The 17318-nt window shown below is 40.3% G+C and overlaps 1 protein-coding gene across 2 annotated transcripts in view; it reads left to right on the top strand.

Moving 5' to 3' along the window:
* LOC113515706 (chaoptin) overlaps positions 1–17309 on the top strand; it is a 29060-nt gene extending 11751 nt beyond the window's left edge. For both annotated transcript variants that reach the window (XM_052898324.1, XM_052898325.1), the window contains exons 12-19: positions 6841–7075; positions 7785–7984; positions 8848–8932; positions 10077–10272; positions 11770–11847; positions 12632–12829; positions 13849–14119; positions 14441–17309. In XM_052898324.1, coding sequence (XP_052754284.1) covers positions 6841–7075; positions 7785–7984; positions 8848–8932; positions 10077–10272; positions 11770–11847; positions 12632–12829; positions 13849–14119; positions 14441–14873 — 1696 coding nt within the window. In that variant the 3' untranslated portion in view covers positions 14874–17309. The remainder of the gene's footprint in view (positions 1–6840; positions 7076–7784; positions 7985–8847; positions 8933–10076; positions 10273–11769; positions 11848–12631; positions 12830–13848; positions 14120–14440) is intronic.
* The last annotated feature ends 9 nt before the right edge of the window (positions 17310–17318 follow it).

The raw sequence follows: 17318 nt of genomic DNA, 5'->3' as shown, positions 1-17318 counted from the left end.
AACTGAATTCAACGAAAGAAGTAAGTGAAGTGAATGAAGCAGACGAAGTAAATGAAGCGGATGTAATAAACGAATGGAGCAATAGTGTTTTGCTCCTTTGAGGGCAAAGCAATAAACTGCGTTGTGACCATTTTGTGACACAACACACAGACACTAGACACTCAGACACAGTCTCGAGACACTCAGACACTATACACTCAGACACTAGACTATCAGACACTTGACACTCTGACACGCAGACACTAGACACTCAGACACAGTCTCGAGACACTCAGACACTATACACTCAGACACTAGACTATCAGACACTTGACACTCTGACACGCAGACACTAGACACTCAGACTATCGATCTATCGATCAGAATCAGAGTGTCTAGTATCTGAGTGTCTAGAGACTGTGTGTCTGAGTGTTTAGTGTCTGAAAGTCCAGTGTTTGAATGTCTAGTGTCCGAGTGTCTAGTGTCTAGTGTCTGTGTGTCTGGTGTCTGTGTGTTTGAGTGTTAAGTGTCAAGTGTCTAGTGTCCGAGTGTCTAGTGTCCGAGTGTCTAGAGTCTGAGTGTCTAGTGTCTGAATGTCTAGTGTCCGAGTGTCTAGTGTCTAAGTGTCTAGTGTCTGAGTGTCAAGTGTCCGAGTGTCTAGTGTCTGTGTGTCTAGTGTCCGAGTGTCTAGTGTCTGAGTGTCTAGTGTCTGTGTGTCTGTGTGTTTGAGTGTCAAGTGTCTGAGAGTCTAGTGTCTGAGTGTCTAGTGTCAGTGTGTCCAGCGTCTGAGTGTCTAGTGTCAAGTGTCTAGTGTCTGAGTGTCAAGTATCTGAGTGTCAAGTATCTGAGTGTCAAGTATCTGAGTGTCTAATATCCGAGTGTCTAGTGTCTGTGTGTCTGTGTGTATGAGTGTCAAGTGTCTGAGTGTCTAATGTCCGAGTGTAGTATAGTGTCTAAGGACACTAGACACTCAGACACTCAGACACTAGATACTTAGACACTCAGACACTCGGACACTAGTGACTCAGCCACACAGACACAGACTTGACACTAGACACTCAGACACTAGACACTCGGACATTAGACACTCGGACACTAGACACTCAGCCACACAGACACTCAGACACTCGGACACTAGACACTAGACACTTGACACTCGACACTCGACACTCGACACTCGACTCTCGACACTCGACACTCGACTCTCGACACTCGACACTCGACACTCGACACTCGACACTCGACACTCGACACTCGACACTCGACACTCGACACTCGACACTCAGACACTAGACACTTAAATACTAGACACTTAAACACTAGACACTCAGACACTAGACACTCGGACACTAGACACTCAGACACTCGGACACTAGACATTCAGACACACAGATACTAGACACTCGGACACTAGACACTCGACACTCGACGTCGACACTCGACACTCGACACTCGACACTCGACACTCGACACTCGACACTCGACACTCGACACTCGACACTCGACACTCGACACTCGACACTCGACACTCGACACTCGACACTCGACACTCGACACTCGACACTCGACACTCGACACTCGACGTCGACACTCGACACTCGACACTCGACACTCGACACGCGACACTCGACACTCGACACTCGACATTCGACACTCGACACTCGACACTCGACACTCGACACTCGACACTCGACACTCGACACTCGACACTCGACACTCAGACACTAGACACTTAAATACTAGACACTTAAACACTAGACACTCAGACACTAGACACTCGGACACTAGACACTCAGACACTCGGACACTAGACATTCAGACACACAGATACTAGACACTCGGATACTAGACACTCGACACTCGACGTCGACACTCGACACTCGACACTCGACACTCGACACTCGACACTCGACACTCGACACTCGACACTCGACACTCGACACTCGACACTTAAATACTAGACACTTAAACACTAGACACTCGGACACTAGACACTCGACACTCGACACTCGACACTCGACACTCGACGTCGACACTCGACACTCGACACTCGACACTCGACACGCGACACTCGACACTCGACACTCGACACTCGACACTCGACACTCGACACTCGACACTCGACACTCGACACTCGACACTCGACACTCTTACACTAGACACTCTGACACTAGACACTCGGACACTCGGACACTAGACACTCGGACACTAGACACTCGACAATCGACACTCGACACTCGACACTCGACACTCGACACTCGACACTCGACACTCGACACTCGACACTCGACACTCGGCACTCGACACTCGACACAACACGAGACACGACACCCGACACAAACCGAGCCGATACACTCGACACTCGACACTCAGACACTCGACACTCGACACTCGACACTCGACACTAGACACTCGGACACTAGACACTCAGACACTCGGACACTAGACATTCAGACACACAGATACTAGACACTTAGACACTAGACACTCGGACACTGGACACTCTTACACTAGACACTCGGACACTAGACACTCGGACACTAGACACTCGGACACTAGACACTAGACACTCGAACACTAGACTCTTGACACTAGACACTCAGACACTAGACACTGACACTAGACACTCGCACACTAGACACTAAACACTCGGACACACAGACACTAGACACTCAGATACTAGATACTCAGACACACAGACACTCGGACACTAGACACTCAGACACACAGACACTAGACACTCAGACACTCGCACACTAGACACTAAACACTCGACACTCGACACTCGACGTCGACACTCGACACTCGACACTCGACACTCGACACTCGACACTCGACACTCGACACTCGACACTCGACACTCGACACTCGACACTCGACACTCGACACTCGACACTCGACACTCGACACTCGACACTCGACACTCGACACTCGACACTCGACACTCGACACTCGACACTCGACACTCGACACTCGACACTCGACACTCGACACTCGACACTCGACACTCGACACTCGACACTCGACACTCGACACTCGACACTCGACACTCGACACTCGACACTCGACACTCGACACTCGACACTCGACACTCGACACTAGACACTCAGACACTAGACACTGACACTAGACACTCGCACACTAGACACTAAACACTCGGACACACAGACACTAGACACTCAGATACTAGATACTCAGACACACAGACACTCGGACACTAGACACTCAGACACACAGACACTAGACACTCAGACACTCGCACACTAGACACTAAACACTCGACACTCGACACTCGACGTCGACACTCGACACTCGACACTCGACACTCGACACTCGACACTCGACACTCGACACTCGACACTCGACACTCGACACTCGACACTCGACACTCGACACTCGACACTCGACACTCGACACTCGACACTCGACACTCGACACTCGACACTCGACACTCGACACTCGACACTCGACACTCGACACTCGACACTCGACACTCGACACTCGACACTCGACACTCGACACTCGACACTCGACACTCGACACTCGACACTCGACACTCGACACTCGACACTCGACACTCGACACTCGACACTAGACACTCGGACACTAGACACTCAGACACTCGGACACTAGACATTCAGACACACAGATACTAGACACTTAGACACTAGACACTCGGACACTAGACACTCTTACACTAGACACTTGGACACTAGACACTCGGACACTAGACACTAGACACTCGAACACTAGACACTTGACACTAGACATTCAGACACTAGACACTGACACTAGACACTCGCACACTAGACACTAAACACTCGGACACACAGACACTAGACACTCAGATACTAGATACTCAGACACACAGACACTCGGACACTAGACACTCAGACACACAGACACTAGACACACAGACACTAGACACTCAGACACTCGCACACTAGACACTAAACACTCGACACTCGACACTCGACGTCGACACTCGACACTCGACACTCGACACTCGACACTCGACACTCGACACTCGACACTCGACACTCGACATTCGACACTCGACACTCGACACTCGACACTAGACACTAGACACTAGACACTCGACACTCGACACTCGACACTCGACACTCGACACTCGACACTCGACACTCGACACTCGACACTCGACACTCGACACTCGACACTCGACACTCGACACTCGACACTCGACACTCGACACTCGACACTCGACACTCGACACTCGACACTCGACACTCGACACTCGACACTCGACACTCGACACTCGACACTCGACACTCGACACTCGACACTCGACACTCGACACTCGACACTCGACACTCGACACTCGATACTCGACACGCGACACGCGACACTCGACACTCGACACTCAGACACTAGACACTTAAATACTAGACACTTAAACACTAGACACTCAGACACTAGACACTCGGACACTAGACACTCAGACACTCGGACACTAGACATTCAGACACACAGATACTAGACACTTAGACACTAGACACGGACACTAGACACTCGGACACTAGACACTCTTACACTAGACACTCGGACACTAGACACTCGGACACTAGACACTAGACACTCGAACACTAGACACTTGACACTAGACACTCAGACACTAGACACTGACACTAGACACTCGCACACTAGACACTAAACACTCGGACACACAGACACTAGACACTCAGATACTAGATACTCAGACACACAGACACTCGGACACTAGACACTCAGACACACAGACACTAGACACTGACACTAGACACTCGCACACTAGACACTCGCACACTAGACACTAAACACTCGGACACACAGACACTAGACACTCAGATACTAGACACTCGGACACTAGACACTCGGACACTAGACACTAGACACTCAGACACTATATACTCAGACACACAGACACTCGGACACTAGACACTCAGATACACAGACACTAGACACTCAGACACTCGGACACTAGACACTCAGACTCACAAACACTAGACACTCGGACACTAGACACTTGACACTAGACACACGGACACTAGACACTCGGACACTAGACACTCTTACACTAGACACTCGGACACTAGACACTCGGACGCCAGACATTTAGACACTAGACACTCGGACACCAGACACTCTGACACTAGACTCTCAGACACTCGGACACTGGACACTCAGACACACAAACACTAGACACTCAGATACTAGACACTCGGACACTAGACACGTGACACTAGACACTAGACTCTCGGACACTAGACACTCGGACACTAGACACTCGTACACTAGACACTCGAACACTAGACACCCGGACGCCAGACATTTGGACACTAGACACTCGGACACTAGACACTCAGACACTTGACACTAGACACTCAGATACTTGACACTAGATACTCGGGCACTAGACACTCGGACTGACTAGACACAGTGACTGATTTCATCATCATCATCCTCACACAGTACTAACATTTTGTTCCACAAAAACGCTTTACCTATCACAAAATTTACATGCAATGAACGCAAGAACACGTAAAGCATATTGAATTAAAGTAACTAAATAAGTTCAGAAATGACAAATATAGAACGACATGATAACACGAGTATACTAAGTACTTATCTATTTATATAATAAAAAAAAAACCTAACACATTCGGAGAGTTACGTAAAGTATATCGTATTACGATTCATGTAAAGCGAGCTATTTAAATTCCTACGCAGTCTCGTGCAATACTTACCTACTGAACTATATATGTATAAACGCAAGACGAGACCGCCGAAACGATTCAAATAGATAGGTAATTATTATTTATATGTATAGGTATAACATTCCACAATAACAGCAAACGCCACAGAGATTTACGCCATCTATAAGTTGCTTACGCAATTAGTAGTCATCGGTAAATTAATTTATTAGCTTGAGCTGGCGAGCGACTAAGAAAGTAGCGGCATCTAGCGCACATATAAGCAACTAAAAATTAAGCCGAAGAATAAGCCGACTTAGAGCTTTTCACTTGTTTGTTCAACATGATCTATCTGTACTAGTATAGTAATTATATTATCTGTGCTGTGGCACACGCATGAAAGAAGGAAATTGTTGTTTTATATATTTTGCTTTTTGTTTTTTTTTGTTTTGTTGCTTTTTTATTTTCATTCTTTTATCTCTTTTATTATGTATTATGTGTATGTTAGTATAATAATTTGTGTGCTGTAAGTAATGTAAATAAATTATCTATCTAGAAATGAAGGAAGGCAATGATAAATGAAAGAAGAAAGAAAGAAACAAAGAATTTAATCGAAGAAGTATGCGACCCACACTAGCGCACAAAACAAAAAAGAGAAGAAACAAAAACAAAACAAACAAAAATAAATAGTATACAAATAGAAAGCAATTAAATCCAGTTCAATTAAAGTCTAAATTAAAAAAAAAAATGAAGCAAATGAAACGAATAAAGCGAATAGAATGAATGAACCTAATGAAATGTAAATAAATGAAAGAAATGACATTTAGGCATGACAGACATCAACTTTTTGATACGATTATGCCTTGGTCTTCCCATTCACAACTTCCTTCGATCTTATCATTAGTTATAATTTTATCAATCAAATGTATTTTATTATTTATATATTTATTGCTAAAAATCCCATAAGCACACATTATATTTTATTGTAATAACTGTCGGTTTAAATAACGTGTAATTAATCGCAGCCGCTCACGATTAACGGTCCGGAATGGTCCTCAAACCAGTCGACATTTCTCGATCTAATTATTCCATTAAAATATGTCCAAATATTTTAATGGATCATTCTTGTGATTTTGTGTTAGTTGCAAATTTTTTTTTATTGTTGCAGCGATCTCAACTTTGCCCACAACGAGTTATCGGAAATCAAAGCAAACACGTGGCCGACTATGAACGCGTTACTGCGCCTCAACCTGTCCGCCAACAATCTCGGCGACAATTTGTCGTCCGACAGTTTCTCGGGCCTGTTGACGCTGCAAGCGCTCGATTTGTCGCTGAACGGCGTGACCAGACCGCCGTGGCAAGCGCTGAACGTGCTCACCAGTTTACAGTATTTGTATTTACAGGTATGTTTTTTTTTAACTAGCGTATCTCGTTTTTCGACCTCATCGTCTTATATTCGCATATGGGGTCAGCTAAGCTGTTGCACGTCGACCCATTTCGGTCTCTTGTGCTTCCCCCTGCCTTATACCATCACTTCATAGCTCCTATGTGTTACCTTAACGATATCCCACGGTTTAAGATACCTGTAGTCCTCTGGCTCCGGATAAGCCGTTCCCAGTAGACTCATACGCATACTTTCCAACGAATCGCAGTTGCACATCAAGTGTTCCATGGATTCCGATTCCTCACTGCACAGTCTGCACAGTGTGTCTGAAGATAGACCCATCGATCTTTCATCATCAGTGGATATATAAAGTTTGGATACCGAACGGTTAAGACTAGACTCCGAGCAGCGGTCTATTAATTCGTCTAAAGATGCCTCGTTTGGAGATACAACACGTGTTGCAAAACATGCGTGGACGAAATGGCAGTCGGAGATTGATGGCTAATATGGAAGGTTGTGGAACTTCTGGTAGTAATAGTGGTGGTCAGTCTTCGAATGTTGGCAGTCGCACACATACTGATGGTAGCGTAATTTAATTAGTAATGTAATTAGATATATAAAATATAAGTAATATATAAATAAATAAAATATAAAAGATGATGATTGATGATGATGATGATGATTATTTGTGTAGCGTCATCAACTATATCCCTAAAATCTATTTTCAGCACAATAATATAACAACACTGACAAAGTCAGCGTTCGGCAATCTGCCCACTTTGTTCAACTTGGACCTGTCGCACAACCAGTTGGCTGAGATATCTCAGCTCTCCTTCAATGGTATGCAGCAATTGATAAACTTGACCTTGAGTGGTAACCACCTGAGTTATATACCCAATGAGGCGTTCAAGGGGCTAGTCGCGTTAAGGTATGTATTCGGGTTCATTCGACATTAATTCTCCATTCGCCATTAATTCTCCATTCACCAGTTATTCTTCATACATTCATAGTTTATCATACTACTTACTCTTTCTCCTCTCTCTCTCTCTTACTCTTGTTTACTATCGTCATTCATTCATAAATCATTTTTCATTCACCCACCATTCGTTCATCATTCATTTAAACAGCTGTTCATTATTGTTTTATTATTCATTCGATTCGTTCATTCATCGTTAATTTATTATCCAGCCATTATGCATATGCTATTACTTCACTTATTTATTTATTTTACACTTTATTGCACCGAGTAAAAAGAGAAATAACAAATACAGTGAATATAAATAAGAAGTGATACAAATGGCGGCCTTATCGCTGAGCAATCTCTTGAAATGAAATGATTTCATTTGAAATGAAATTTATTTGCTAGAAACATTGTAGAAAAGGTGTTGCATTTGTGAAGTTTATAAGATGTCCATTATGTTTCGCCACATCAAATGGCATGCAAATATTAATTATTGAATTTATCCATTTTCTATTTTATACAGGTACATCATATATTTAATTCTTAACACAACCTTTGGGTAGAGGATTCATTTAGCAATCACACATTGTTTATTCAGTATTCACCGATCATTTATAAGTTATTCATTTTAAAATAATTCATTTACAATTTATCATTCATTTATTTATCATTATCGTCATTAAATTATTCATCATTGATTCGTTATTGAATTCAGCGTCCGTTCATAATTCATTCCTCGTTCGTACATTAGCATAATTGACGTTAACAATTGACAATAGAGGGCGACACTCTCACAAGTATAATAATAGTGAATTCTGTTCTGCTCTCAGGAAATTGGACCTGTCGAACAATCTTCTGGAGAAAATTGACAACAAAACCAATGGTTTATTGGACGATTTATTGTCTTTGGAAAAGGTAAATATTATAATATTGAGTTTTGCCCGCGACTTTGTAAAAAATATGATGATTCTTTCTAAACTTTTGCGTTGTGTTTACACATATTTTAAATATTCAACCGGGACTTAACGCTATGTGAAAGCCTTTACAGGTCTTTGTAATTAGTACATACCAGAGGGAGACTTTGTACAAAAGTCGATTGTTTGGCCACCTCTGTCCCATTCGTGTTTCTACCGTGAAGCAGCTGTGTTTGCATGGCTGTGTTTCGGTTTGAAGGGTGGGATATGGCGTGAATTTACAGGGTACAGAGGAACAACATCCGAGTCCTCAGGAATGGCAACGCATGGGGGGTATCATGTGCGAAACAGTATACTCTGTTACGTCCATGGTACTGTTCATGTCTATAGGCGACGGTTACCACTATCCATCAGGTGGGCCGTCAGCTTGTTTGCCATTCTAAGTTGTATAATAAAATACATATCTGCTTATTTATTGCCGACGATTCGACGTAGATTGTATATAATATGTATATAGATTGTATAGATAGAGCGTCGAGCCTCAAAAACGTGTCAACTTTTTGTCAGCCAATTGTCAAATTAGCTGACTCGTTGTTTTTATCAGTGCTCTATATACTTACGCACACAATGTAACTTGACGTATCTATATTTAATTATTTAATAAATAAAATGAGTGTTTACGCATTAATAAAGTGCAAAATTTATAAGACAAAATAAATATAGAAGTTATAAAGGAATCACTCATAACTATTTATCACGCGAAATTGTATGAAAAAGTCGACTCGTTTTTCTCGAAGCATTTGTATGGGAGACACTCTATCTTTTTGATGGGTGAAAATGGTATGGTAACCCCGCCCGCGCTAACGGGATACGCTGGCGGAGCACCAGTGAAGGGTGATAGATGAGAATGAAAACAGACCAGTTAGCCCATCGTGATGAATTCATCAGGAATTAACCATGATAGTTTCCAGGGGGAACCGCGAGGAGATCGACCTGGCTGGATATATTGCTAGCAATGGGATTCTCAGTCTCCATTACTAACAATCCCTTTCCCCCCGGGAGACACTCTATCTATATAATTAATAATAAACAAATGTATGTCAAATTTCTCTGCACACTAAATATTTAAAAAAAAAATATTGTAGGTAGATCTGAGTTCCAATCGCTTCGGTTTTCTAACAAAGAAGATGTTCCCATCGTCCCCATGGATACCCTATAGGCTCATGGAAATCGATCTGAGCTATAACGAGATACCTGTGTTGACTTTCGACTTGACATATGGCGCTGGTAAAGTGAAGAGAATGAACTTTACAGGAAATGTTATTAACGATATTCGAAGCAGTAAGTGACTTTACATCATCGTGAATTTACTGAGTACGGAGGAATAACACCCGAGTCCTCAGGACTGGCAACGCGTGGGTGTATCATGGGCGAAATAGTATACTCTGTTATGTACATGTCATGTCTTTGTACAAAAGTCGATTGCTTGGGTACTTCTGTCTCATTCGTGTTTCTACCGTGAAGCAGTTGTGTTTGCATGGCTGTGTTTCGGTTTGAAGGGTGGGATATGGCGTGAATTTACTGGGTACAGAGGAATAATACCTGAGTCCTCAGGAATGGCAACGCATGGGGGGTATCATGGGCGAAACAGTATACTCTGTTATGTCCATGGTACTGCTCATGTCTATAGGCGACGGTCACCACTTTCCATCAGGCGGGCCGTCAGCTTGTTTGCCATTCTAAGTTGCATAACAAAAATGATATCAGCCTTTTACTGTCCACTGCTGAACATAATCCTCTCCCTAAGAGGTTTTGCCAGTAGTTGCCACGCTTGGCAGGCGTTGGCAACCGCAGTTAGGCTTTAGAGATGTTTTAATAGGGACGCTGCTGCCCATCCCTCGCTCTCCCTTAGTTGCCTCTTACGACACCCACGGGAAAGAAAGGGGTGGCCTATTCTATGCCGGGACCACAAGGTTACACAGTATTAAACAAGTTTTTGGAGTTTTTTATCGATTTCAAAAAGAAGTAGATTATCAGTTTGATTGTTTTTTTTTTTATGTTTGTCACCTTATAACTCGGTCAGTTGTGGACCGATTTGGAAAATTCTTTTTTTATCTAAAAGGATATACTTACAGATCGGTCCCAATAGAAATTTTATTAAAATCAGTTTTGTAGTTTAGTTTTTAAATCAAAATATCTGGTTTGTTTTAACAATTGAAGTCGGTTTTGTTTGTGGGTCACAATCTTTAATTAATTATATATATGTACAATATTTCACTTGAACAATAGATACAGCGATTAGTTTAACAACTTGTCAAATGCAAGGGTGGGCTTATCTTTGAAAGAGATCTCTATATATATATATTATGAAGACGACAACCGGAAGACTCAAAAAAAATATTACTTGTTTATTTATTTATTATTTACTAGCGGCCCATCTCTAGTTTCGCACGGGTGGACATTTTAAAAAGTGGCCATTAAGGCTGCACACGCGACGGAAGCTTAAAAATAGAGTTACTTCTTCCGTTTATCCAACATTTCCCTTCATTGCTCTGCTCCTATTGATCGTAGCGTGATGAAAAGTATACTATAACCTGCCCAGGAGTATGAAGAATAATTGTACCAAGTTTCGTTAAAATCCTTCGAGTAGTTTTTGTTTCTATAACGAACATACAGACAGACAGACAAAAATTTCACTGATTGCATTTTTGTCATCAGTATCGATCACTAATCACCCGCTGATAGTTATTTTGGAAATATATTTCATGTACAGAATTGACCTCTCTACAGATTTATTACAAATTTCAATACAGATTAATGTAAAATTGTTTATTTCAGATGTGTTGGGAAATTTGACTTCCTTGGAGGTGTTGGATCTATCCAATAACGACTTGAACAGTCTGATTTCGAGGTCTTGTAAGTACATCTACATTTTTTTATATAACGAGTGCCGATCGAACATACGGCCCGCCTGATGGTAAGCGGCTATAGCCTGTGCTAGCTGCGTCGGGTATCCGTGGGACAGTAGTACCCATACATATGACTTTGACTATACAAAGTCTCTTATGGAGTATAAGGTTTCTATCTCTAATTACGGAAGAAGCAAGTTTTTTTAATACATTGAAATAGTAACCCCACCTGCGCTGTCGGTATACGCTGCCGGGGCACCAGTGAGGGATGATAGCTGAGGATGAAGTAGGTCAGTTGGCCCATAGTGACGAATTCATAAAGAATTAATCAAAATGGTTTCTAGGGGGAACCGCGTGGAGATCGACCTGATAAGGTATATTGTTAGCAATGGGGCCTCTAGTCCCATTACTAATAATCCCTTTACCCCGAGGACTAAGACAACTGACCTGCTTTCATTCTCACCTATCATCTCTGGGGGAAAAGGGATTGTTAGTGATGGAGTCTAATTTCCCCATTACAAGCAATACACCTTATCAGGTCGACGTCCACGTGGTTCCCCTTGGAAACTGTTATGGTTTATTCTAGTAGAATGCGTTACGATGGACTTTCATCCTCACCTATCATTTCTCACTGGTGCCCCGCCAGCGTATACCGATAGCGCAGTTACGTTACCATTCCATTATCATCCATTAAAAAACCTATCATCTTTCACTGGTGCCCCGTCAGCGTATACCTACAGCATAGGCAGGTGTATTCCGTCTTCATTTATTAATAAAAACTTTTTTTTCAGCCGAACGTAATTTCGCCCTGCCGGAGAACATAACCGAACTATATTTACAAAACAACATGCTGGATGATCTTCCCATTGACAGACTGGTGAATGCGACGCGTCTCCACATTCTGAACGTTCGAAATAACCAATTAACAACCTTAGACCCGTATTTGGTGAGGAAAATCAGAAGTGAGGGGCTCCAAGTCTTCTTTGAAGGTAGGTGGTTGATACAGTCTCCTAATTTGTATATGTTTTTTTTTTTTTTTTTTTTTTTTATACAACTTAGAATGACAAACAAGCTGACGGCCCATCTGATGGAAAGTGGTAACAAACTATACAGTTTCGCCCATGATACCTCCCATGCGTTGCCATTCCTGAGGACTCGGATGTTGTTCCTCCGTACCCAGTAAATTCACGCCATATCCCACCCTTCAAACCGAAACACAGCCATGCAAACACAACTGCTTCACGGTTGAAACACGAATGGGACAGAGGTGGCCAAGCAAACGACTTTTGTACAAAGTCTCCCTCTGGTAAATTAATATGTATTAAAGGTTTCTGAACGCAATATCCTTCCAGCTTTTTCCAGCTTACTTACTTATCCATATTTCCGACCAAACCTGGGATCGTATTGGGGGGGGTAGATGGACAAAACCAGTCTGTAATCCAACTGTGCGTAGAGCTGATCAAGTACCTCTAAGATCACGAGTAATTTTTCGCTAGTTGAGTATTATTTAATAAGCCGCGATCTCCGTTATTAATAAATAAACTTTAATAATAATAATAAATAATTTACCAGAGGGAGACTTTGTACAAAAGTCGTTTGCTTGGCCACCTCTGTCCCATTCGTGTTTCAACCGTGAAGCAGTTGTGTTTGCAAACGAGCATGCGGCTCACCTGATGGTAAGTGACTACCGCCGCCCATGATCACCCACAACAGTAGAAGCATTGCAGGTGTGCTGCCGGCCTTTTAAAAAGGAATATGCTCTTTTCTTGAAGGTTATGTTGTCGTATCGGTTCGGAAATACTGCTGCTGGAAGTTGATTCCAAAGAGTGGTTGTGCGTGGAAGGAAGTGCCTTGAAAAACGCAACCATGTAAATTAAAATCTTATATTTAACTGCGAGAGTGTCGCCCTCTGGTGTTAATATGGTTTAGATATAAGTGAAAAAATAGATATACGCAGCGACTTTGTATTATTTAATGCAGTGTTTTTTCATCGTATGTTATTTTTTAGGTAACAAGCTTAGATGCGATTGTTTAACTCGTCCGTTGAAGCATTATTTAAACCATCTGTCATCGTCGAGACTGGAAACTGAGGTTAAATATCACAATTTGACGTGCACCGAACCTGTAATGTTGCAAGATGAAAATATTCTGACCATAGACGAGGAGAGATTATTGTGTACTGGCAACATCGAGACGGATTATAAACTCAACGAATATGGCAACACTGACAGTTTTGAGTTCGTCTTGGAACCGGACCTGGCATTCAGGGATATACAGTAGTAAGTTATATTATGTTTTTTTTTTATTTTTTAACCGATTTTAAAACAACGAGGTACTCAATTCGGTTGATTTTTTCTAATGTTCGTTAACATGTAACTTCTTTATTTATGAGCCAATTTAATATACACATAACGGACATAACAGAGTATACTGTTTCGCCCATGATACCCCCCATGCGTTGCCATTCCTGAGGACTCAGGTGTTATTCCTCTGTACCCAGTAAACTCACGCCATATCCCATCCTTCAAACCGAAACACAACCACACACTTCGGTAAGTCTTAGTTGAATGCACTTTATAATAATTATGTAATAATTCTAGTTCTCAATCCGGTATCTACGTATATTGGTACGTGACATCCACTGAAGACATCGCAGACTTCAATCTGTACATACGAGATGCCAGAAACAATATACTTTACACAAAAACCATAGCGTACAACCTGCGCTCTATGGTTATAACCATAGACAAAGAATTAAAAACGTCACTGCGTGAAAACAATGAGATCTGCATACAGGCGAAGAGTTCAAACAATTTCCCGCGCAAATGGTTCTCGTCGCAGTGTCAAAAGGTGCCTTCGGATTTTGAAAAGTGGCCCGCGAAGCTTACCGTAGACAAGAGGAGGTTAACAAAAAAGAAAGTTAAGTACAGTTGGTTTAGTAACAGCGTTATCGGTTTAGTGGCCGACTCGATTTTAATCACGTTGTGTATATTTTTGGGCGTTTGTTTAAAATTGACTGAGCTCGATGTGTGATTGTTTTTTTTTCTTTACAAATGTAATGTATGCAACTGTGATGTTGGCAGCACTAAATGATTTTCAAATATCGAATACCCGTGTTTGAATGTTCAAACATGTTCGATGAGTTTAAAATAATTGTTTACTTATTCTTATTTTAAATTTAAGCGCGCTACTCATAAGACTGGCAACATTTTACTGTGGCTGTCAAAGTAATATTGAATTATATCCGTCCATTAAAGACTAAAATATTATTAAGGCAAATATTTTGTATATCTTTTTGTACACTTGTATATTTTTATGTATACTTTTTACTTTACTGAATAAATAAGGAATATAATATAAGCTTAGTTTTATAAAAAAATTACACGACTGCTCGAAGGAGTATAATGTTTTAGGCTTCATGTATGTATGTGAGTTTCTTTATTGTACTATAACTTCTAAATGCATGAACAGATTTGGATGTATAGATTATTGTAAGAATGCTTATATTATCCCGAATAATATTGGTTATAATTTTTTTTTTATATTTCGTTTTTCGTACTGCTAGGTAGTTGTTATAGATTTTTTCCTACTATCTTAATTTATATATTTTTTTTATTTCTGAATAGAAATTTTATAAAAATTGGTTCCGTAGTTTAGTTTTTAAATCAAAATAATAAATAAAGTTATTTTTTGCGGGATTTAATTTTTAATTATGAATTTTTCATATATTATATACAAATAATGATAAATTTATTATCGACATCACAAATTATAGCTTTAATTTACTTATTTAAGTTAGGTACCTAGTAATAAGTTGGGGGGGGGGGGGGGTGCCCAACTTGAATTGTTTGGTTTAAAGAATTACCTATCTCAGGATAGATAGATACTCTTTATTGTTTCCTCCAAAAGATTACAATAGTAAACTTATTATATATATAAACAATTACAAGAAATAATCACAGTGAGAAAACAATGGGCGACCTTATCGCTAAGAGCGATCTCTTCCAGCCAACCTTTGGATGGAGAGGAGTAATTATAAACAGTTTGACTGGAGGCACGAAGCTCTGTTCATTTTTTTTTTTAATATATATACATATATGTGTATTATACATTTATACATTTTTTTTAATATCAATACATATAATAAAATCGTAACAGATCGCTGTCTGTACATGGAAGATGTATAAGAAAAACTTTTTTATGAGGGGGGGGGGGGGCTTTATGAACGCAATAGAACCTAAAACAATTATTTTTAGAATCTTTGTTTGTCTGTACGTTTGTGCATGCTAATCTCAGAAATGTCTTAAGCGATTTAAATGCGTTGTTTCTACTAATGCGTTGCGGTTTGCTCCACTTAACATTTAGTGTTTGTTTCATTTCAAACGGTTCATTATTCAAGTAAAGAAATTATATAAATCATGTATATGCTATAAAATAACCGCTCAGTTAAATTGGCTGTAACTTTTTTTTTATTATATGTAATGAGTTTTGAAAAATCCGTCTACTCGTGCGAAGCCGGGTTATATAGCTAGTATATAAATAAGTATACACTCCTAAATATTGTGCTCAAATATTGAAATCTCATTTGCTTGCCGAACGTGGCAAGTACTAGCAAATCCCCTCTTAGAGGAGAGTTGTGCCCAGCAGTAGGCTGTTAACGGCTTATGGGATGGGATAGACATCTCAATTCTGATTAAATCTACTTATTGTCTGTGATAAGGTATATACAAGATGAAAGTCGAAAGCTCTGTGTTGGTAACTCGGTGAAATTTTCGAAAAAACATATTTATCTAGTTTAAATAAACAATCGTATTGTTTACACATATTTTAAATACACTATTGGGGAGTTAACGCGATGAAAATTTTACAGGTAAACAGTATTTATGTACATGCCTGCTTCTTTATTGTCGACGTGTCTTTCAATTTTTTATTCTTGTTTTTAAAAAAAAATAGAAAAAAAATATGATTTTTTTTATTTTTTATCTACGTATTTGTTCGTCGCGTTAAGTCTCGATAATGTATTTTTTTTTTAGTAAATATATGTATTTACCTAGTTCTGACGTTTCATTTTTATTGTTTTTCTTTTTTTTTTTGTTTATAAATGTGTTCACTTTTACTCATTAATTGTATACTTGTATACAATTTCGACGTTCCATTTTACGTGTTTTCTATTTTCGTTTAGTATAGAAAATTAATATTTTTAAATGTACATAGCAATCTCATATTTTTAATAACACATTTTTTTTTTAGTATATGTATATAATTGTGATTTTTATACTTTGTAAATTTCTATACAATTGTTAAATAAATTTTGTATAGTTATAATTGTTGTATGTATACCAATATTGTGCTCAAATATTGAAATCTCAAAATTTTTATATACACTATTTTTTTTTTTCTACGAATATTAATGTTATCAAAATAAGTGTTGTTGGTGTTCCTTTTACAATTTGTACAGAATATTTGTACAATAATAGA

The sequence above is a fragment of the Galleria mellonella genome, unplaced genomic scaffold (assembly GCF_026898425.1).
Source record: "Galleria mellonella isolate WM207_F2 unplaced genomic scaffold, CSIRO_AGI_GalMel_v1 utg424, whole genome shotgun sequence".
Taxonomy (NCBI): domain Eukaryota; kingdom Metazoa; phylum Arthropoda; class Insecta; order Lepidoptera; family Pyralidae; genus Galleria; species Galleria mellonella.
Note: the sequence above shows the minus strand (reverse complement) of the source record. Positions and strands in the feature narration are given on the sequence as shown.